We start from the raw sequence: 24,606 nt of genomic DNA, 5'->3' as shown, positions 1-24,606 counted from the left end.
TCGGCTGAGCCAGGGGTTTATAACCTCGCGCAGCCACCGTCGTCTTCACTTTCGCGTTGTGTTCGAGCGCTGCCGGCGACTTCCTGTGCGATCAGTGCTCCGGCGACCTATTTTTCCTTGACAACCTTTTCCCTCCTTCCGTAAGCTCTCCTGAAGCATTTCGTTTTCAACCTTTTGTAGTTTCTTTAGCTCTCCGCAGTTTTCAGTGTCTGTTTTGGGTTTTCCGTCCCCATTTCTTCCCGTCAAACTCCTTGTTTCCGCGTTTTTCGACAATGGCAAGCTCTTCACAACCGTCAGACCCTGTTCCCGGGCTTTGGTACACTACCATGGAGCCACTGTTCGACACGAGCGACGTTGAGAGCCTAAAAAATGCCTTTGAACTCCCCTCTGACCACGAAATCATTCTGGCTTCCATCTGATCGGCCCAATGACCCGCCGATCGGCACCATATGCCTATTCCGAGACCAGTTTGTGGTCGGTCTTCGATTCCCTATCCAGCCCTTCATCATCGAAGTCTGCAATTACTTCCGTGTTCCCCTTCCGCAACTTGTACCAAATTCTTTTCACTTGCTGTGCGGCGTCGTCGTGCTATTTCGGTTGCACGACATTCCTTTGACCCCTCAAGCCTTCCATGACTTTTACTATCCCAAGCAGTCCGAACTGGGAACCTTCCTCTTTTAGTCTCGGGTCGGCCTAATATTTTTTGACAAAATGTCAACCTCCAACAAACACTGGAAGGAGTACTTCTTCTTTATGCGACTCTCCGAACGACTTAGCTTTCGGACGCGCTGGCAGGTTGGCCTACCACCTCAACCTGACCTGAAGAAGTATAAGAGCCGAGCGGACTACCTGCACGCATCGTCCCTGATGGTTGGTCAAATATATGACATCCATAAGTTGTTGCTAGAAGGTGTTATGTACATCTTCGGTCTGAGCTCGATCTGTACCAAGCTCTCGAACGGCTTAGGTACGCTATTATCTGATCCTTTTTTTTTTAGTCTAACTAATTTCTTTTCTGTCTCTTGCAGGCAAAGTCATGATGCGAGCGAGGGTAGTCGGCCTCACAAAGCTTAAGGATGCCGAGGTTGAGGCAGTCACTGCAAAGGAATTGGCGAGCCGAGGTCTGACGTCGGTCGGCTTCCATGAAGGCACTCTTGCCGAGATCAAGGAGACGCCCACTGTGGGCGAGGGCGCTGTCGACCGAGCGCCTAGTATCGAAGCTGCGGGAGAACTACTCCCCACCCTTGATTCGTAGCCTGTTGCCCAGACTAAGGGCTCTGAATCTTCTGGCGATGGCGAGCCCCTCATTAGGGGCAAGAGGCGCCGAGTGGACCAGCCCTCCCGCTCCGCCACCTTGGCTGTGAGGGCCATCGAGCGAGAAGGCACTGGCTCTCCCACGACAATCTCGGCAACGACGGAGGCCACTGTTGGGACCTTGACGTTCGCTAGAGGGGGGTGAATAGCGTCTCACCCAAATCGTCGCTTCCTACGCTTGTTAGTGCACAACGGAAACAAAAATACTAACAAACAAAAGCAAAGCTAACCCTAGAAAACAATAAACAAGAAGCAAACCCAATGACACGTTGTTTAACGTGGTTCGGAGATGAAGCTCCTACTCCACGGCTGTCCGTAAGGTGGACGATCTCGATCCGTCGGTGGATGACTCACCGGAAAACCTCCGGCTAGCTCGTGTAGCTCCTTGTGGGTGGAGAAACCTCGCCACAAACTCTAACCAAGGACTCTTGAGAAGCTAGGGCACTGGTAGACTACTAATAGGGGTTAACCACTTCTATTTTGTCAACCTCAACCAAGCTCCCAAGGCTTGGTTATATAGGCCACGGGTTGGAAAACCCCGCCTACCGACTGCCCTCTGTGGAAATTCGACCGTTACATCCCAACGGCTCGATTCCACACTAACCGAGCGAACAGAGACATTCTGTTTGCTGCCAGTCGACTGCCCCAGTCGACTACACCAGTCGACTGCTACAGTACTGCTACATTAACGCTACAGTACTGCTACAGTAAAATCTTAAAACTAGGATTTTACTCCGAGTACAATCTCTCATGCACTCGTACCCTCACCCTTATGACTCATTTGACGCTTCATTTGCAGCTTTGACCTCTTGCCTTCAAGCTTACTTCCTTTGGCTCTCGTCCCTCGGATGCATTCAAGCCCGCGGCTCATCCTCAATGCCATCCTTCGCGTATGCCTCGAAGTTGCTTTCCTCGGCCCTTGTCCTCGCTGCCTTGTCCACGATCCTTCGGATGCTCCATCCTTCACCGGATCCAAAGCCATCAACTTGAGTCACATGTGTATCCTGCAAACCTGCACAATTCAAATACACATATCAAATAGAAGGGTGAACCTAATTTAAACCCTTTGCCCAAACACCAAAACACATGGTCCCGCGGACCATCGGAATTGCTCCAACAATCTCCCCCTTTTTGGTGTTTGGCAATACGTTTAAGTTAGGGAAAACAAATAGCAAATAAACATGCTAATACATACAATGGACTTACAATACCAAAGCTACACACTTGGACTTACTCCGTCGAATGGACTTACGATGCCAAGGCTACACACTTGGACTTACAACGCCGAATGAATTTACGATGTCAAGGCTACACACTTGGACTTACACTGCCGAATGGACTTACGTTGCCAAGGCTACACACTTGGACTTACACCGCCGAAACAATGCATCATGCATTGGAACCTATCCTAAGGCTCCCTTTACACCTATGCTCCCCATTGAGCTAGGAATTTTCCCATAGGGATTTTTAAGAACCTATTCCAAGGCTTCCCCTACGCAAAGGCACTAAGGTTTTCCCAACTAAACCTTACTTCTCCCCCTTTGCCTAACATCCAAAAAGCTTTCGAACAATATTCCAATTGTTGAAAACTTATTATCCAATTGACCCTAAACTCATGTATTTATCCCCCATGGATCCCATACATCTATACGAGCTGACCCGGTCAAAATCCAGTGCTGAAAACACTTTCAGACCGGTATCAGTCGACTGCAAGAAGTACCAGTCGACTGCCCTCATGAAAATGAGCTTACAGAGACATTCTGTGCTCAAAAACACTGTTACCAGTCGACTGGTAACTGTACCAGTCGACTGGTACACTGTTCATACAAAAATCAACCTTTTCTAGCCAACTTCAGAAATGCGCCAGAAATTCCACAGAGCTCCAAAAATTCTCAAATTTTGTGGAGAGGTTTATTTTATCAATGTCTACTTGGGAAAAATATATATAAAAATATATTTATCACAAATCCCAAGATTAACACAAAATACAAAACTAGCTAAAAAGTTCAATTGAACCTTGAAATAAATTCCTGTTTTGGCTTCCTCTTGATGTATTTGCCCATACTAACCCACAATGCATCCCTAGCATTGGTTTATATGACATCTATACATCCAAAACTAATTATCATGCTATATGACCCCAATTGTCATATCTCTTGTATGAAACATAAATCAATTGTGCCAAAACCCTAGGTTTGAGACTCAAGTCCGTCTCCAAACCACTTGGCACATTCCATGGCTTGTCTAGACTCCCAAGTAAAACCCCCTTGAGATCCATTGGTCATGAGTCCCAAATTGACTCTTAGAGCTTCCCCTAGAACCCTTAGCCTTAGCCACCTCCCTAGGTGGCTCATCCACAATAGCTAGGCCACATTGGTGCACCTTCGGTGACACTTGGCCTACAAACCTAACTTTCTTAACCTTGGACACTTTGTCCTTGGTTAATTTTTTCTTACATTTAAATGGCTTTCCTTTGCCATTTATTGACTTTTCCTTGCTATAGTCATATGTAACCCTAGCATAAGACTTTCCCTTAGCTTTGGAGGACTCTCCCTTGCCATGATCATCTGCCACCTTAGCATATGATCTCTTATTAGCCTTGGAGGGACTAGATCGGTATCCCAAGCCCGATCTATCATGGTTGGGTCTTTGGCTACCCAACACCATATTTAATTCCTTAGATCCAACATTGAATCTCTTAAGGAATTGTTCTAACTAATCAAGCTTTCCTCTTAAAGCTTGATTCTCCTTCTCTAGGTTCCTAACCCTAGAGTTAATTTGTCCAAATTGGACATTCCTAAACCTACACTTTCTAGCCATATGTCTCCTCTTCTTAGGATTAATGCCTTGGGTCTCCTTAGGTCTACCATTTCTATATTTTTCATGAATGGGTCTCCTAGGGTTTTAATCTACAATTACCCTACTCCTATCATGATATTTGAAACCAAAATTTTGCATGGACATATAATGATTAACATTATTTTTCCTAACATGCATGGAGGAATTTAAATTTGACTTCAAATTTAAATTAGGGTTTACCTTAGCCTTTACCTTTGGAGCTCCCCCTTGACATGAGCCTTCATTCTTCCTCCACTTCTTCTCCTCCTTCTTCAAATGCGCCAACTTTTTGATCTCTTTCTTCTTTGGGCATTTGGTGTGGTAATGACCCCACTCACCATATGTAAAGCACCTAATGTGCTTTTTCTCCTTCTTCTTCCTACAACTCACATTAGTTTCTAAATTAACTTTAGTGAGTTTAGGGTTTACCTCTTTTACCTTCTTGAGCGAAGGACACCTATTCTTGTAGTGCCCCATTTACCACACTCAAAACATTTGATGTGGTCTTTTGTGCTCTTCTTAGTAGTTGAGGTGGAAGGTTGAGCTTTCAAGATCTCCTCTTCCTTGGATTGCTCTTCCTCCTCTTCACTTGAAGATGTGGATGGTTCCACTTCTTTCTCCCTTGAAGATGTGGATGATACCTCCTCATCTTCCTTCTCCTCCTCGGATGTTGAACCCGTGTCAAGATCCGATTGGTCATTCTCTTCTTGGACCAATGAGTCCTTCTTGGGCTCCTCCTTTTCTTTGATTTGTGTAAGACTCTCATGAAGCGCAATTACCTTTTTCCAAAGGTCACTTGCGTTCTCGTATTCACCTACATTCAATATTGTATTAGGAGGTAATAAATTAATTAAAATTCTAGTTATCTCCTTGTCCGTCTCCGATTGTTCCCTTTGCTCCTTGGTCCAATATCGACGTCGGAGACACTTTCCCTTCTTGTCCGTTGGAGCTTTAAACGGTTCCTCCAACGCAATCCATTGGTTCCAATTCATTTGGAACCACATCTCCATGCGCTTCCTCCAATAGTCGAAGTCCTCACGCTCGTATGGAGGTGGGATTCGGATGTCCCATCCGAGAGGTCCCTCCGACTCCATCTTCTTCCTCTAGCCGCTCTCTTGGCGATTAGTCCAACAAGAACTAACCTGGCTCTGATACCACTTGTTGGGACCTTGACGTTCGCTAGAGGGGGGTGAATAGAGTCTCACCCAAATCGTCGCTTCCTACGCTTGTTAGTGCACAGCGGAAACAAAAATACTAACAAATAAAAGTAAAGCTAACCCTAGAAAATAATAAACAAGAAGCAAACCCAATGACACGTTGTTTAACGTGATTCGGAGATGAAGCTCCTACTCCACGGCTGTCCGTAAGGTGGATGATCCCGATCCGTCGGTGAATGACTCCCCGGAAAACCTCCGGCTAGCTCGTGTAGCTCCTTGTGGGTGGAGAAACCTCGCCACAAACTCTCACCAAGGACTCTTGAGAAGCTAGGGCACTGGTAGACTACTAATAGAGGTTAACTACCTCTATTTCATCAACCTCAACCAAGCTCCCAAGGCTTGGTTATATAGGCCATGTGTTGGAAAACCTGCCTACCAGTCGACTGCTAAAACATGCAGTCGACTGCCCTCTGTGGAAATTCGACCGTTACATCCCAACGACTTGATTCCACACTAACCGAGCGAACAGAGACATTCTGTTTGCTGCCAGTCGACTGCCCCAGTCGACTGCACCAGTCGACTGCACCAGTTGACTGCTAAATCATGCAGTCGACTGTTACAGTAGCGCTATAGTACTGCTACAGTAAAATCCTAAAACTAGGATTTTACTCCGAGTACAATCTCTCATGCACTCGTACCCTCACTCTTATGACTCATTTGACGCTTCATTTGCAGCTTTGACCTCTTGCCTTCAAGCCTACTTCGTTTGGCTCTCGTCCCTCGAATGCATTCAAGCCCGCGGCTCGTCCCTAATGCCATCCTTCGCGTATGCCTCGAAGTCGCTTCCCTCGTCTCTTGTCCTCGCTTCCTTGTCCACGGTCCCTCGGATGCTCCATCCTTCACCGACCCGAAGCCATCAACCTGAGTCACATGTGTATCCTGCAAACCTGCACAATTCAAATACACATATCAAATACAAGGGTGAACCTAACTTAAACTCTTTGCCCAAACACCAAAACACATGGTCCCGCGGACCATTGGGATTGCTCCAACAACCACTTCCTCTGATCGAACGTCGTGGCTGGCCGAGCTGCCGCCAAAGACCCTTGCTACACAACCGATCGCCTTTGTGCCCCCCGACCCGACGGAGGGTTTTGCGCTCCGGCATCCGTCCTGCGTCCATGGCCCCATCCTCCGGTCCGGTGGCCTCTTCCCAATCGGCCCCGAGCGGGCGGCAATCCGTGATGATGATTCTCCACCTACCAACGGAGGATTACCTTGAGCCGAATGCCCAGCCTCGCTCTCCCGAGCACAGAATCCTCATCCGCGGCCCACTCATCGACATTTGGGAGGAAGTCAGGGCGCGAGCCGCGACGATGCCCCCCGGGGCCCTTGGCAACAATTACCTACAAATGTCCACCGGGGTATGTATTTTATTATCCATCCATGATACCTCCGATCGGCGTTAACATTTTTTCCGTTCGCCTACAGTACTGGGTGGAAAGCGTAGCCATGCGCCAATGACTCGCTTTTGTAGAGGACAAGCTGAAGAAGCTCAAAATCTCAAGTGGAGCGTCCTCTTCCCAAGGGCCGCCTATTTCTGAGGTCGCTAAACTGAAGGCCAACCTGGAGAAGGCCAACAAGCTCCTCGAGGCCGAGTGGCAGAAGACGCCCGACTAGGAAGTTATGCTGGGATGGCTCAACACATAGGTTAGCACTTTCGATAAGAAAATCAAGTCGCCCACGGCTAGGAAAAACCGAGCCATTGCCGATCGGAGCTGAAAAATAAGGAGGCTCGAAATCTCGCCCCAAAACTCAAAGAAGCTGAAGACTTTCTGATCGCTGAGCGGTTCTGCCGCTCGACTGAAGAGGCTTCTCTTCAGGGGAACCTCAAAGCTGCTGAGGATGCTTTGGAGGCCTCTCGCTTGACCCTAGGGATATATCAAGAAGGCGAATCGGGCAGGCTTGAAGCGCTGAAGTAGGCTTACCTCCATTCGGACAAATTCACTGATAAGGTCGTCCAGCGAATTGTCCGGATCTTCGAATTAGCTATTGATGGGACGCTTCAACAGGTTAAGGAGGACGATCATCTTCCCACCGTGCTGACGGACAATGTCATCAACCGCAGCAAGTTGAACGACTAACTGCCTGATCACGTTTTTGATTACCTAGAGTGAGGTTGAGCGTCCGTCTGTAAAAGATTTTCTTTTTGAATTTAAGCATACTCGTTCGGCGGTGCACCAACGTTTTTGTAATGAATGTTCGCTTGTTCGGCGGAACTTTCTTTTTTATAATTCTCCTTGTATGACTCTTTAACCTTTTGCACGTGTCACCCCGAACGGACATCATCTTCGAGGATGCTTGCCTGAACGATGTTTCTGTAGCTAGCCACTTGGCCATACGAGTGCCATTGAAGGAACTGAGGAAGGTTCATACCTTCTCCCTGGTCTGACATTGCCGCTAGCCCATCAATGAAGACCCGTGTTCAGCGTTGCCGCTCGACGATTTAACGAAGTCGTGGGTTTAAGGTCGCCGCTCAACCGTTGATGGAGACATGGGGTTAACGTCGCCGCTCGACTATTTGACGAAGTCGTGGGTTTAAGGTCGCCTCTCGACCGTCGATGGAGACATGATTTTAACGTCGCCGCTCGATGATTTGACGAAGTCGTGCGTTTAAGGTCATCTCTCAACCGTCGATGGAGACATGAGTTTAACGTCGCCGCTTGACGATTTGATGAAGTCATGTGTTTAAGGTCGCCGCTCGACCGTCGATGGAGACATGGGTTTAACGTCGCCACTCGACGATTTGACGAAGTCATTGGTTTAAGGTCGTCGCTCAACTGTCGATGGAGACATGGATTTAACGTTGCCGCTCGACCATTTGACGAAGTCGTGGGTTTAAGGTGGTCGCTCGACCGTCGATGGAGACACGCGTTTAACATTGTCGCTCGACAATTTTCCATGTCGCTCGGCACAAAGCTTTGAAACCCTTTAGTGTTTATTTTTGCTCTGTATGCAAAAAGTACAGGGATGCAAACACATTAACTATTACCAGACGCACCTCTCACCCGCCTCGGTAAGATTGGAGATGGTTTACGTTCCACGACCGCTCTAGTCGTCATCCACCCTCATCCTCCAAGTAGTAGGCGCCTGACCAGAGCTTCTCCATGACCTTGAAGGGTCCGACCCACGATGCCTCCAGCTTGGTGACGTCGCTGATCGGTTTTACTTTCTTTCATACCAGGTCGTCGACCTGGAACGACTTTGGGATCACCCTCCGATTATAGCTTTACTTTATCCTCTGTCGGTATGTCATCAGCCGGTCAACGACTTTTACGCGAGCTTCGTCCACTAAGTCTAGCTCCAGAAGCCTCCGCTCGGCGTTATCCTCGCAATAGTGTTGTATCTAATCGGATTCGACTCCAACCTCGATGGGGGCGACCGCTTCCCCGCCATACACTAGGTGAAAAGGAGTTGCTCTGGTCCCTTCTTTGGGAGTCATGCAGATCGCCCATAACACGTTGGGTAACTCATCCACCCAACTTCCACCAATGTGGTCGAGCCGAGCGCGCAGGATTCAAAGAATTTCGCGGTTGATGACCTCCGCCTGCCCGTTGCTCTGAGGGTAGGCCACTGAAGTGAATGCTTGCTGAATACCATATCTTCTCCACCATTCTTTGAGTTTCTGACCGGCAAATTGTCTTCCATTATCTGAGACGGGCTGGAGTGGGGTGTCGAACCGGCAGATGATGTGCTGCCAGATGAACTTCATGACCATCTGCTCGATTATTCTTGCCAGCGGCTCGACTTCGACCTATTTGGAGAAATAATCCCCACCGCGACGTGCAAGAACTTTCGCTGACTTGTGGCCATGGGAAATGACCCAGCGATGTTCATGCCTCACTGGTCAAATGGGCAAGAGACTATTGACGCCTTCATCTCCTCGGTCGGTCGGTCGGTGCGAGAGGTTATGATATTTCTGGCAAGACAGACAAGTAGCCACCATCCGGGCGGCATCCTCTTAGAGGGTCAACCAAAAGTATCCTGTCAGTAGAATCTTTCTTGCCAATGAGCGACCTCCTAGGTGTCCTCCGCAGGATCCTTGATGTACTTCCCATAGTATGTAGTCGGTGTCCTATGATCCGACACATTTAAGTAGAGGCTTAGAGAAGGTCATCTTGTAGAACTGATCCCCGATCAAGGTGAACCGACCAACCCTTTTTCTCAACAGGCGAGCCTCCTCTCGATCGGATGATGTGGCTCCCGACCGCAAAAACTCCATCACTACCGACCTCCATTCATTTGGGAAGGTAAGCCCCTCCATCCGATCAATATGAGCCACAAGAGATACCTGCTCGATCGGTTGTGCTATGACGATAGGCGATAACGAGCTGGTTAATTTAGCCAGCTCATCATCGGTCTGATTCTTCGACCGGGGGACCTTTTGTATGATGACTTCCTGAAAGTTGACCTTTAGTTTTTCGAAGGCTTTGGCGTAGAGTTTAAGTCGCATGTTACTTATCTCGAATGTCTCAGTCAGCTGCTGAGCGGCCAATTGAGAGTCCAAGTGGATGAGGAACCTGATGGCTCCGATATGTCGGACGGCTTGTAGACCGGCTATAAGCGCCTCGTATTCAGCTTCATTATTTGTTGTCCTGTAGTCCAGCCGAACGGACAGCTGCATTCGCTCCTCTAGGGGGGGATGAGCAATATGGCGACCCTGCTCCCCTGCCAAGTAAATGAACCATCTACATATATCCTCCAAACGACTTTTGACTTAGGATTTTGTACCTCAGTAATGAAATCTGCCAAGGACTGTGCTTTGATGGCCATTTGGGGCTGATACTGGATGTCAAACTCACTGAACTCCGTCGTCCATTTGATTAACCGTCTGGACACTTCTGGATTGAGGAGGACCCACCCCAAGCGACTAGTGGTCATTACGATGATGGAGTGGGCAAGGAAGTACGGGCGAAGCCTCCGAGCGGCTAGTACCAACGCGTAAGCCAACTTCTCGAAATTGGTATAGTGGGATTCAGCATCTTTAAATATATGACTTAGGAAATACATTGGTTGTTCCTCACCGTTCTACCTCACTAGAGTCAAGCCAACTACATGCTCGATTGAAGATAGGTAAATTTAAAGGGACTCGTCGACAACAGCTCAGGTAGTATAGGCAATGAGTTGAGGTGCTCCTTAAGTTCGTCGAACGCCCGATCGCACTCCTCGTCCCACTGGAATTTGGTGGCTCGGCGCAATATCTTGAAGAATGGCAAGCTCCGGTCAGACGATTTAGAGATGAATCGAGATAGTACTGTTATCCGACTAGTGAGACGTTGGGCTTCCTTTAGATTTCTTGGCGGTGACATGTCTTGTAGTGTCTTTACTTTGCTGGGGTTTGCTTCGATGCCCCGCTCGGTGACAATGTAGCCTAGGAATTGCTCGCTTTTTGCACCGAACAAACACTTGTTTGGATTCAGCTTGATTCCGTATGTCCTAAGTGTCTGGCAGATCTCCTTGATATCTGTGCATAGGTCCACTGCTTGGAGGGATTTAATCAATATGTCATCGACGTATACCTCCATGTTACGGCAGATCTGGCATCGGAATACTTTATTCATCAGCCTCTGATAAGTAACTTCGGCGTTCTTCAGTCCCAACGGCATGACATTATAACAGTACGTCCCATCGGCCGTAATGAAGTTGACCTTTTCCTGATCCTCCCGGGCGAACGACACTTGGTGGTATCCTTGATACGCATCCAACATGCATATCAGCTCGCACATAGTAGTGGAGTCTACCATCTGATCGATCCGAGGTAGCAGGTAGAAGTCCTTTGGGCATGCTTTGTTGAGGTCCCGGAAGTAAATGTAGACTCGCCATTTGTTGCCTGGCTTGGATACCAGCATGACATTTGCGAGCCAGCTCGGGAATTGAACTTCCCGTATGTGGACGGTCTCCAGCAGCTTCTCTATTTCTGCCCGGATGATCAGGTTTTGTTCAACGCTGAAGTCCCTCTTCTTCTATTTTATCGGTTGAGCGTTCGGTCGGATGTGAAGTTCGTGTTATGCGATGCTCGGGGAAATCCTAGGAAGCTCGTGCGTTGACTATGTGAATACATCATAGTTTTGTTGTAGACAGGTGATCAACTCTGCCTTTTGCTTGACTTCCATATTAGATGTTATGAAAGTTGTGGCCTCCGCTCGACAAGGATGGATGTGAACCTCCACTTTTTCTTCATAGACTAGGGTAGGAGGTTTTCAATAATAGCGCTAACCTCTAGTCGTGGGTTCTTCCGAGCAGACCTGGCCTCGATCTTGACCATTTGGACAAAGCAATGCCGAGCGGCTAGCTGGCCACCCTTAACTTCCCCAACTCAGTCGTCTACCAGGAATTTGATTTTTTGGCAGTAGGTTGAAACTACGGCTCGGAACTCATTGAGGGTCGGTCGGCCCAGGATGACGTTATAAGCTGAGGAAGCGTCCACCACAATGAAGTTTGCGGTCCTGGTCCTCCTGAGCGGCTCCTTGTCGAGCGATATGACCAACTTAGTTTGGTCGATCGGTAAAACCTCGTTGCCCGTGAATCCGTACAGTGGGGTCTTCATCGGCAGTAGCTCGCCTCGGTCGATCTAGAGCTGATCGAAAGCCTTCTTGAAGATTATGTTTACCGAGCTCCCTGTGTCAATAAAAACTCGATGAATGGTATAATTTGCGATTACCACTCGGATGATGAGAGCGTCATCGCGGGGGACTTCTATGCCCTCGAGGTCACGGGGCCCGAAGTTGATTTCAAGCCCGTTTGCCTTCTCTCGGCTATAGCTTACGGCGTGAATCTCCAGCCGCCGAGCGTATGACTTTCTGGCTCGGTTAGAGTCGCCGCTGGTTGGTCCGCCAACGATGATGTTTATTTCTCCCCGAGCGGTATTGCTTATATTTTTCTCCTCCCAAGAGGATGACCTGTTTTGCTCGCGAGAGGCTAGGGGATGGTCGATATTTTCCCTCTGCTGATGGTGGCGTTGTCGCTCGGGTGATCTTCTTGCATCCTCCCGCCGCCCGACGAATTGATGCCTGTGTCGCTGGTCAGGAGAGGGAGATCGGCGATGATAGCCCCTCAGGGTTGGCCGGGCAATCGGTGTCAGGCCGCGACAGTCACGTGTGTTGTGGAAGGAGCAAAAACATGGACGTCCATACCTTGCCTTTCGATGTCTTTGGCCGGTCGGAAGCCACATGCTGCACGACATGCACCCTCGTTTCCTGGTGAGGCCGACCTTCGGCTCTTGGCCCTTTCGGCGGTTGGTGGCTGCTCGGCGGTCACCGTTCGGTCGACACCAAGGGTTCGGCTGGTGCCTCCTTCCTTCTTGCTGCCTGGGTCTCCTCCACATTTATATACTCATTAGCCTTCTTGAGCATGTGGTCGTAGACGTCGCGGGGCGGCTTTTTGATAAGCGATTGGAAGAAATGCCCCTCAACAAGCCCCTGTGTAAAGGCATTCATCATGGTCTCGGATGAGACCGAGGGGATATCCATAGCTACCTGGTTGAAGCGATAGATGTACGCTCGGAGGGTTTCTCTCTACCCTTGCTTCAGGGAAAATAGACTGGCACTCATCTTCTAGTAACGCTTGCTGCTCACAAAATGGTGTAGGAAGGTCGTTCGGAAATCCTTGAAGCTTTGGATCGATCCGTCCGACAGTCTCCTGAACTAGCGTTGTGTTGATCCGGAGAGTGTAGTGAGGAAGACCCAACACTTCACCCCATCCGTGTATTGGTGAAGTGTAATAGCGTTATCGAACTTACCCAAATGATCATCCAGGCCTGTTGATCTGTTGTATTCTCTGATCGCCAGTGGAGCATAGTGCTTAGGCAATGAGTCATGCAATATTGCTTCGGAGAACTGGCGGTTGATCCGTTTAGGAGACGCGACGCCTCGAGACCCTTGCCTTTCCGGGCATCCCGCACGGGCGCTTCGTTTGAAGAGGACCCCCGCTCTTGATTCGCCTGCGCGATCTCTGAAGGCGTTTGGAGCAGAGCCGGTGGAATGGATCGGGCCGGGCGGTGCCTCCCCATGGGTGACAGTCGGCCCTCTGTTTTGTCCCCAGATGGAGAGCTATTCTGGTCGGTCCTTGTGCGCCGCTCGACCTCCTGATGTCAATGTTGCCTGTTGCGGCAGTTGATTGACTAACGCCTTTTGCTATTGCTGCTCGATTATCTTCTGTGCTCGAGCCTGTACGAGCATGTTGAACTCCTCTTAGGTGAGCGTCACGGTGTGAAGTCGTCCAGCGTCTTCCATTTTCTCGGCTTGGATGCAGGAAAACTTCCCACAAACGACACCAAATTTGATCCTGTCCGAGAGTCGAGGCGATGGGTGCTGGGAACGTGGCGCTCCTATTGACCGTGCGTGGACTCCGCACTAGAGCAACCTGCAACCACAACAGTGTCAGTGCTCGAGCCAGAGAGAGGTTCCCTGGTGATGACCCTCCGACTCTCAAATCAATCTCCTGTGATGTGCAAGGAAGCGGAGTAACAGAGTAATAGTGTGGCTACAGTAAAAATTAGCATACCTTCGTTGAAGCTTGGGACCCTTTATATAGGGCCCCAGGGGTTCACATGCACGCTTCTCGAGTCGTGCACGCTTATCAAAGCTTCCCCTGAAAGACATGTCAGGAAAGTGTCCCTGACACCATACCTTAACAACCCGAGCATATCTCTAACGTGACAATGGAAGTTTCCGTCATATGATCTATGCCGCCAACCATGCCGCCTATCAGTGGCACGGGTTTCTAGAAGGATATCACAGATCCTCCTTTTGTCCGTTACTGGACCGAGCGGGTGAGTCGTTCGGCCAACCATCAATCGTCCGGACGCTATCGTTCGCGGGTCAAGCGGGATGGCCGCTCGGCCAACCACCTACTACCCAAACTCCGCTTCACTTGTAATCTGCTTGGTCGTCGCTCGCCAGGCTGGTTCCGAGGTTTTATGTAATTAACTCTGAGCGAGGTTGGCCGCTTGGCGTGTGCCTCACCGCCACACTTCTCTGAGCGTCAGAAGCTCGGTATGTGATCGAGCTATGATGATGTTGGATCGGACCTTCTCTATCGGGGCCGATGGTACAGGAGCGTTGACCGCCCTGACTTTGACCTTTGATCTCCACCGTGGCAATGCCCCTCCACTGGGTGGGCCCCTCATCACCACATCGCCGAGCTATGATGATGTTGGATCGGACCTTCTCTATCTCGGTCAGGCGGCCCACTCGCCCGACCGACCAATGGTACAGGGGCATTAACCGCCCTGACTCTGACCTTTGACCTCCACCGTGATAATGACCCTCCACTGGGTGGCCCCTCATCACCGGATCACTCGTGTAATTTATTTATTATTATTTTCAGATTAGGTGGGGTTTAGTTAAATGATTAGAATTGTTTAGTATGAATTTTGACGTGGATATTGAATAAGGGGTAGGGAAGAAATAAGGGGAAAGAAGGAGGGCAATTAAGGAAAATCACTGTAGCATCCTTTTAGGTTGGGGTGGATAGCGAATGGAGAAGGGGGGGCTGGTTTTTTTCCTTTCCGCCGCCAACAGTGAACGGGGAAGGGAGTTTTCTTCCCTCTCATGCCTTCGCCGGCGCCGATGCCAGCCGCCACCTCTCCTTCTCTCTTCCTCTCCTCTCGCCGGCAGAAGCTTCTAGCGGCCAGCAAAAGGAGGGTGGCTTCCTTCCTCCATCTCCAGCTCCTCGCCGGTGCCGACGCCGACCACAGACTTCACCTCTCTTCCTCTCGCATTCCTCCTCCCTACGTCGTTGTCGGACTTCCCTCGTCCTCCTCGCGATACCGTAGCTAGACTCCTTCTCCTCCTCACGATTCCGCCGCCGAACAGACCGGTCGTCGCACTTCTCCTCCTCTCGCCGGAACTGCCTCCGGACCACTCCACTTCCTCCCTCCTACACGCTGCCGCTCAGGGGAGGGGAATGCCGCCTCCATTCTCCCCCTGTCCAGCGCCGCCTCCCTCTCTATTTCTCGCACTCGCCGACAGTTCATGAGCCCTCTACCTCCTCATGTCACTGCTGGCCAGCATTGCTTTCAGCGGTTGACGCCGCTCACAGCTGGTCGGGGTCATCTTCAGTTTGTGAGCCGTTGATGTTTCCGACCTTCACGTCGTTTCGTGGAGTTTTGGGGTTTTGCGCCGATCTGATTTGTGTACTGTATTCTTGCCTACGCGTTTATCTTGTCTATGTGTCATGTCCCGGCCTGTCTGCCGAACTCGTGCCCCAATCTGTGTGCTTATTTCGTGTCCCGGCCTGCGTGCCGACCCAGCGTCCCAGCCTACGTGCCGACTACGTGCCGACCCAGCGTCCCGGCCTGCTTGCTGATCTCATGTCCCGGCCTGCGTGCCGACTTAGTGTTTCGGCCTGCGTGCTGGTGTCTTATCCCGGTCTGTAACTCGTCTTTCGGGCCCGTGCCGCGTTCAGCTCTTCGTCGTCAGATCCAGCTCTCCAGCCTGATCGGAGTCATCTGCTCTTCCGGGTCACGACAACTCGAGCCACGTCCCATCCGAGGGCGCCCCCCTGGGCCAGGGTACGATTTCTGTCCCTATTCTCTTTGCATTTTATTATTTTATGGCTTAATCTGGTACTCATATATTCGTTGGATCCGTCTCGAGCATCGGGGTACCGGGGGCCGGGTCAACCCGGTCACTGGCTGCAGGTAGCGTTGACCAGAGGACTTCTGAAGACTTGGTCAACACGGGAGCCATCTCAGCACACCCCCCCTCCGGGACGTCGCGACTCAGTCAACATCTCATCCACCTCACCCGGCGGTCCGTCTGACTCAGCTTCCGGACGGAATCAAATTTGATAATAAAATAAAATAGAAGTAGGAATAGAAATAAAAATAAAATCTACCTAATTATATAAATTCAATTAATTCTCATAAATATAAAAATTATTATTAAATTATTGTTCTTAAACCCATAACCCAAACGTTATATTTTACTATTTTTACATTTCCTGTTCTCAAGCTCATTAACTAAACACCCATTTTAATATCGATGTGCATACCTTTAGATAAAAAAATATCTCCTATTTTTTAATTAATTTGACCGTTAATTATAATATAATTTTATAATTTATCTTTATTAACGTAATCTTATGACGGCCTGAAAAGGAGCGTAATCATTTTTTTTTTTTTTATAATAATAGATGGTATTCGATTCATTTCTAGTTTTCTTACCATTGTCTTCAAGACTTCAACACTGTGAGAGACATATGGACGAACGTAATTAAATTTATTATAATAAAGAGATTGTATTCATATTATAAAAACAAATTTGATGTGTCAAATCATTTTGGAAAATTTGAGGGGCGATTTGCGTGTGGGATGAAACTGGAAATTTAATGGAATTAAAAAGAGGGAGCAAGCGAGCGTTTGGCCAGTCGGAAGATGGCGACCAACTTCATGGACGTTCAAGGAGTCGTCGGTAGGAGTTTATTATAAAGTTAAAAAAATAAAAGGAGCTTTTTTTTAATCATTAAGTTGACACAGTCTTTTATTTATTTATTTATTTTTTATCAAACTCAAAGACTACTCCACTCTATCAATTCCCTTGTAAATTTATGCATCCTCAGTATTTGGTCCTTTTTAATTTTTTTACAAGTTGATTTTAAATTTAAATCATTAGACTTATTTTATTTAATAATATTTACATTATATTATGAAATTGTAACTATCAAAACTACGATAACAACTAAATTATGATTTATCTTGTTTACAGGAATGAATGAGATTTAAGATTTAATAATATTGGAATGGTGTAGTAGCTAACTTATGAGATGTTATTATCATAAGATTTAAGGTTTGAATTTCGGTATAGTCAAGATTTATATCTTCTTTATATACTAGTCACTATTCTAAAGGTTGTACTATGCATGTCGATCTGTCGATACCCGCTTAGTATGTTATACTCACTATCCTTTATTTTTCTTGTTATTTTCAGATTAGCACATAGATATGTAATGTCACTTGAAGTATCCTGTCTACAGGTCCCATGTCACATCAGAGAATAATTTTACTTTGCTCTTGTTTTCTTTCATATATTCTTATTGTTTGACATTGTATTGGTGTTTAGTCATGTGACTATTTCATTATTTTTTGTATTGTATTTGTTTTATTGTGGTTGTGTAAGTTTAACCGGCTAACAGTCTTTGTTGTTTTGGGTTGTATGAGTTTTCTTTCGTTTTATTCTTTCGTTGTGTTTTTAGTACAACCGAGTGGGTTGTTTAATATATATAACTGCGTGGCTGTGATATTTTGTCCCAGCCGAGTAGGCTGAGTATATAACTGTGTAGTTGTGTATATTCCAGTCGTGTGGACTGATGTATTCTTGTGGATGTATGTATTGATTCAGATTGTGATCGGTACAGGGGAGATGCTGCTGGATTTTTGTCTGACAAGATAAATATCTCCCTTATATACTAGTCATTGTGCTAAAGACTAGTAATCATCCGTGATTTATCTCTTTTGTGTTGGCTCCGGGACTAATTGACGAAAATGCTGGATGAGACATTTTATTCCAATTATAAATGCAGACGTTGAGAATAATAATAATAATTTAGGTCACGGTTCTATTTCTGAAGTACCAATATAGGTAAAGCCTTGCTGAGGCCCACGAATAAAAGCCCATAACAGTGCGCTGTGTTTCTTGCCTATGACAGAGATGGGTGCCGGAACCTAATCCAGAAGTTAAGTAATAGACGTGCCACGTGTACAGTCTGAGGTTTGACCTCAATCTCTGTGATGCGTATTGTTTCTCCATCTTTGCCGTGCTGAATAGCTCCCAAGTCTCAATCCACTGATCGATCACTCACTCGGTACTTGTATAGAGGGAGAGGACTGAGGAGAGCTGTGGCACCAACCATGGCTTTGAATCCCGCAGCAGTCCTTCTCCTTCCCATGCAGCACACGTCGCCATGGACCACCTCTGCCTGCATGTGTATAGCTTCGACATGCCTGCCTGCTCTGGGTTGTCTCCTGTCTGCCACCATGTGGCCGATGCCTTTCTCCTTCTTCTTCTTCTTTTTTTTTTTTAAGTTTGGTTGCAGTACCACCGGAGCAGGCGACATGTCTTAACTGCGAAGACATGCGGCATCGATCGATCTCATCATCTGCATTCCATAAAAACAACTGAAGGTGCAGTGCTGCGTGTGCGTGTGTTGCATGCATTAATCCCTGGTGCATTGCACCTGTTTGATTGAGGGCTTTGCCCCCCAATTATTTGAGCCCCCCACCCCAATTAATGTCTCCTCCCTTTGCATCAATCATGGTCCGGTTCCAGAGGCCACCGCCACCTTTCCACGCCTGAAATGGCTGGCTGGCTGGCAGCTAAAGACAGAGCTTAGTGTTAATTATTGGTTGATGATCGATCCCCATGAGTGGATTCCAACTCCTCCCTCAACTCAACCAAACACTACTGTTTCCTTTTCCTGGCCAAACGAAATATGTCCAAACTGAGACAGGAGTTGAGAAATTAATGGCGATTATTGTTGTCTCGTTGTTCCTCCCAAGAGAGAAGCAGAAGTATCTACCCAAACCTTTTGTCCTTGTTCCTTCACGAGCATGGGCACATAAATCACAGCTTTTGATGTAAAGTCCAAGTACCATGGGAAACTGCAATTGTTGGTCCAATATTGTTTTGCACCTCGTTTTGGCAGCACAGGCTAAACCATTTCTGAGTATCTACCAACACTTTAAATCGGGGATGTATCTTTGGATCCCTTAGCAAGAAACTAAGTTCACAACTTTCATCAATAGAAAAAAACTATGCATCATACTGTAGCACTGTGGCTTGTGGGGTAGTTATTCAACAAGATTCGTGATCATAAATCATCAGGAAGAATCATCTTTGTCATTGCATCATGCATAATTTACATTAAAAAGGGAGATCTGGTGAAGATCAGACAATACATAGGCTGGAGTGACATTTTGCAAGATTTCTAGGTACGTACATACTCATCTTGCACATATTAGTAGTTACAGTTCTTGGCAGGAAAAAGGATTAATAGAAGTAGTAGACTAAACCGAGGTGATAACATCCTCATAGTTAAGATCACAAAACTAGTGTTGTCATCTAGTCTTTTTTCCTCAGCTAACAACTCTGATATCATTCCTTCAAGTGGAGCTTCTTCCATGCGACGAGCCGACGCAAAAACTTGTTAACCTCAGATGGTTCTTGAAGAGAGTAGGATGCATTTGTTTCCTTTGCAAACTTAGAAACAAGGATCCCTACACCCTGTCCTCTTTCGCACAATACCTGAGATTAGTGCAACCCAGTGAGTATGATTCAGTTACCAGAAATTCAGTTAATGACTTGGTTAACAGAAATTCAAAAGGTTAAGATACCTTGAAAGCATCTTCATCAGTGCGGTCATCTCCTATGTACACTGGAAACACATTGTTGTAATTCACAAATCCTACAAACAAAGAGAATACCGATGATCGGTATAAGTGATCGAGCATCAAGTTGATGAATTGAAGATGAGATTCTTGCTTCCTCTTACCTATTGACTCTAACAAGAATTCAAGAGCCTTCCCCTTGTCCCATTCGATACTCGGGCGAATCTCCAACACCTTTCTTCCTACTGTGAGCCGGAGCTCTGGGTAGTCACTGAGCACTGAACGGACTAGCTCAGACAATGAGTTCCATATCTGCAAATAATTCAGTAAGAAATGTGATTATCGACCATAAATGAACCAGATGATGAAGAGTTTTAATTTCTTATGACCTTCTCCTCGACGCATCGGTAATGAACTGATAAAGTGAACGTGTTGTTTTCAACTCTGGATCCTTGGATGAACTTTGTCTTCTCTACCAGTGCTTTATACACCTACAAGCAAGGAGATGAAATGATCAGCACAGCTTAATTAACTGTTTGCTGAAACAAAAACACATTGTTCTTGTACCTCATCCATCATAGGAAGGAACTCGCTGGCTGGTTGAAACAAAACAGGGTTGGCCTACATACATCCACAGAGCACGAGCAGGGATCAGTAAACTGTCGAGGGCAATAAAAAATGGTAGTGTTTGAGTGCAGAGGTAGAGACAGACCTTTGATTTTGTATGTTTGGTGCTTTTGCTAGGACCTTTTATGTCCATGCCGTGGCTCCCAGCATAGTACAACTCCTTCAATCGTACAAAATTAAACACCTAAACATGCATATCAGGGTGAGTTCATGAGAAACAGAGTCATACTGACTTCGACCTTGGACATGTGTAGAGAAGAAGACAAGGAAGCTCTCACCTTGTTCCTGCATCTGCCACTCACGATGGCAGTTGGGAAATGCCTCGCCACGTCTCGAACGGCCTCCCTCATCTGAATTCAGGTTGTGTTTAACACGCAATTTGGATTTTTTTTCATGGAAAGTATTTCTTTTGTGAGGACTCACCTGCTCCGACATGAAGGCACGGTCGGGGTCGTCGACGATAGGGGCCAGAGTGCCGTCGTAGTCGAGGAACATCACCATCTGCTTCCCCTTCGACGCCGCGACGACGTCGTCGAAGTTGCTCAGCGCCGACGGGTGCTGCGTCTGCGTCCCGCAATTCCCGCCAAATGAGCACCATTGTCACAAAATGAAAACAGTACAGTTTGGGAAGCAGGGCTTTAATTAATTACCAGCCAGTCCTTATACTCGGCGTCGGGCAAGGAGGAGAGGAAGGCGGAGGCCTCCTTCGGGTGGGTGGGGGAGGAGGCCCGCATGGAGTCGACCAATGTGCTGGGCCTCCCGCTGGCCACGTCGGGCTGGCTCAGGAACAGCTTGTTGTAGCCGGCGCGGCGGAGGCCGAGACTGGAGGATCGCGGCGGCGGGAAGGAAGGGAGGTGGGCCGGCGGTTCCGCCATCGCCACCGCGGCGGGGATGGCGATCTCCTCGGGGACGATGACACTCTGCTTCACCATGATATCACGCAAACTAGCTCTGTTTCTGCCCTGCGCCTACCGCCGAAAAAGAAAGCAGCGGGAACAGAAATCGATGAGAGGCCTGGCGATCTTCTCCGATTTCTCTCCCCGTGGGCAGAAGCGCGCAGGGAGCAATAGGAGAACTTGGAACGAGGAGTGCTGCCATTGGCGGGGATTTTATAAAGGCTCGAGCAGTTGCATGGTAACCGAGACGAAGAAGTGACACGCGTGCATTTCCCCCCCAACCTCTCCCCCACCAAATCACCAGTGATAAAGCGAACCCGGCGGGGCCCATCCGCATGGGATCCACGTCGGATCCGGAACACGCACTCGCGCACTTGCTCCCGATGCCCTGTTTGAGATGGGACAGCTGATCCCTAGCTCTAATTAATTAATTATTGATTTTTCTTCTTTTCTTTTGTTTGATCTGGAGCTGTGGGCTAGTGGGGAAACCATGAATTTAGGGTTTAGCTAGACCTTGGACGCATGTATGACTTTGGGATTGCCCACTATAAAAATTTAACACTAAATGTCAATGTTTAGTGTTAAGAAAATAATTTTATATCATTTTTTTTTTAAAATAAAAGTATAAGTGGCAAATGGCATTTCCTGGAAAGTTCGATCTAACAGTAGTCTACAACAACTGATCATGTGTGTCTTCATGGACGAAAATTCTCCTTTTGAAGCGTGTGGAAGTGTGCATGTGTAGAGAATCCAACAAATGAGAAATTAATTCAGCATTTCCTTGCTCTTGCATCGTTTAATACCCGCATAGTCACGGTCATGGTCAAAAAAGCTAACGGAAAACTCTAAGAAAATACCTGCCCGGCTCCCCGCGACTCACTTTCTGGATGCGCCGACCTGTTTCTAGACGTCTGACTCATTTTCGGACGCCTTGACTCACTCAGTCGTGCATGACAATTACGGATCGAAATTTTATATATATAATACTAAAACTAAAGTCTTGCCGAACCTTTCTTTACTTGAAAGAGAACACATAATTGAAAGGTGAAAGTGATTCTCTACATTAAAAATATTGATTAGAGTGAAGATGCACTGCAAACAAGAATGCAAGCTTTGCACGTTAAAGAGCTTCTTCTTTTGACTATTAATAGATTTAATTAACATGAACTTCTGGCATAATATGCATATAGTTAATTAATTATACAATGAGTTCGATACTAGTCTCTTTAGACTTGACATAGGATAGGATGGCAATTATCTTACATGCTGATGCAAAAAGAGAATAGGGAGAAGGTAGAAAAAAAAACCAACGAAAATAAAAAGAAATCCGTCTTTATATAAGTTTTACCCAAAAAAAAAAAATAGAGAATAATTTCTCGAATAGCTAAATAAGACACTTACCATAAAAATAAAAATTATTAAAAATAGAAAAAAAAAACATTTGGATCTTTTGAAAAGGTTCTAAATGGTGTTTTTTGAGCTTGGAATTTGATGGTTACAAGTTCTCCGATAACAAATATAGATTTTTAAATTCTACACGCATGAGCACAGACAAAACCTGATTTTGAATCCAGAGTCAAAAGTTATGATCTATTAAAGATTGAGAACTTTTATATTGGCCCTGCATTAGTCGTCTTGGGTTGAAAAGAGCTCGTCCTCAAGTTCATAGTGATATCACCAGTATCCACAGAATAAGAAGTAAAAGTGCTTGACAATGAATACATCAGAAGTCTTGAAATATCTAAGAAAGTGCAACTTATAGGCATTGCAGTTGATTTTCTATAGTATCTCACACGGTCCATTTTTTTGATCTTTCAACTTTTAATACTCGTCAAAATGGAAACGATCATGAGTTAATACAGTTCAAACAAAATCTCTGACCTCAAAAAGTACTTGACGATGATGACTATCAACCTAAGTCTTGTACTTCGTATTACTCTTAAGAATTACTAGTTTCACTTACTCAAGAATGTCCCAAAGATGCTCTTCCATCTTATCTATTTTAGGACTAAATCATCATATACGTGAAACAAGGGGCAAGTCTAGGACCTCGAATGGATTCCTCCCATAGACAACCTCAAAAGGACTCAAATATGCGGTCTTGTTTCTTGATTTATTGTAGATAAACGTTGTTTGAGGTAGCACCAAGTCCCATTACTTTGGCTTAGTGCTATTAGACATCTCAGAAGATTGCCCAAACTCCGATTCACTACCTAAGTTTAACCATCTGTTTGGGAGTGGTAGACCTACTAAAGCTCTTCCAGAAATGGCTAATAAACTTAGTATTATGGTTTGAAGTCATGGATCGAAAAATGTCATGTAAATGCACAATCTGCTTGAAGGAAAGATGGGCAATCCGAACATCATATATAGTCTTTATGCAAGGTACAAAATGTACCATTTTTGAAAATCTATCAACTACAACAAAAATAGAATCTGAGGATCATTGGGTACTGGGTAATCCCAATACAAAATACGTGCTAACGTCGAACCAAAGATCTTCAGGAACAGGTAAGGGAGTGTACAAGTTTACATTTGTGAGAACCTCCTTAGACCGCTGACATAGAAAATATCGATCTATAAAGTGAGTCATATCACTGGTCAATTTGGGTCAATAAAAATTAGCAAAAATAAGGGGCAACGTTTTATCACATTCAAAGTGTTCCTCATTATAAAATTCACTCATAATTTGATACCTCAGTGAACAATCTGGGATATATAACTGCAATACATGAAATGGATAATCATTATGCAAAATAAAATTTTAACAGAGACCATCATGTATCTCTTGGAATATCTTTCCAAATGATGAGTCAGTTGCGTACATATTTGTGAAAAGTTCAAAGCCTACAACTTTGGTACTCATGGTGGTAAGTAATGAAGAGCTATGACTCAGGGCATTTGTGACTCGATTCAGACTCCTTGCTTGGTGTCTCAATGTAAAGGCAAACTTTTGCAAATAAGTCACTTACTTGGCATGTCGCTTGCTCAGCTTGTGTTAACCATTGATGTACTTCAAGGCTTCATGATCAGTAAGCAAGATGAACTTCTTCTGTAATATGTAGTGGCACCAATGCTTCAAGAACTAAACAATGACATAAAACTTTAAGTCGTACGTAAAATAATTCTCATTGGATCTGAACATCTTCTCACTGAAGAAACCAACTGGACACCTAGATCGACTGACTCAGAATAATAGCCCTTATACCTGTAGGATCGAAAAGAATTTAGATATCTCCACAATAGCATGATATTGTCCACTTTGGGCCTAGACCCTCATGGCTTTGCTCTTGGGCTCTCCCCAAAAGGCCTCATGCCAATGGAGATATCTTTCTCTTATAAATCCATGATCTTTTCCATGTTGTTTCAATGTGGGACTATGTTTGCA

General features: G+C 46.4%; 1 protein-coding gene across 1 annotated transcript; it reads right to left on the bottom strand.

Annotated features, from left to right (window-relative positions):
- Positions 1 to 19,188: 19,188 nt before the first annotated feature.
- LOC122010297 (probable trehalose-phosphate phosphatase 6) lies at positions 19,189 to 21,424 on the bottom strand. Its single transcript, XM_042566776.1, has 9 exons — positions 20,973 to 21,424; positions 20,746 to 20,886; positions 20,601 to 20,672; positions 20,408 to 20,506; positions 20,263 to 20,316; positions 20,085 to 20,186; positions 19,860 to 20,007; positions 19,702 to 19,772; positions 19,189 to 19,612 (listed from the first exon to the last, which is right to left on the bottom strand). The coding sequence occupies exons 1-9, from the start codon at positions 21,252 to 21,254 to the stop codon at positions 19,463 to 19,465; spliced, it is 1,119 nt and encodes a 372-aa protein (XP_042422710.1). The 5' UTR covers positions 21,255 to 21,424; the 3' UTR covers positions 19,189 to 19,462.
- Between the last annotated feature and the right edge of the window lie 3,182 nt (positions 21,425 to 24,606).

This window comes from Zingiber officinale, chromosome 8A (genome assembly GCF_018446385.1).
Source record: "Zingiber officinale cultivar Zhangliang chromosome 8A, Zo_v1.1, whole genome shotgun sequence".
Classification (NCBI taxonomy): Eukaryota; Viridiplantae; Streptophyta; class Magnoliopsida; order Zingiberales; family Zingiberaceae; genus Zingiber; species Zingiber officinale.
Note: the sequence above shows the minus strand (reverse complement) of the source record. Positions and strands in the feature narration are given on the sequence as shown.

Bases quoted from the DNA above. Each gene is read 5' to 3' on its own strand.
- LOC122010297 (XM_042566776.1), bottom strand. From the start codon at position 21,254: ATGGTGAAGCAGAGTGTCATCGTCCCCGAGGAGATCGCCATCCCCGCC. The intron at 20,887-20,972 runs GTAATTAATTAA...TGCGGGACGCAG, and splicing joins CCGAGTATAAGGACTGGCTG to ACGCAGCACCCGTCGGCGCT. The intron at 19,613-19,701 runs GTATCTTAACCT...CACTAATCTCAG, and splicing joins CTGATGAAGATGCTTTCAAG to GTATTGTGCGAAAGAGGACA.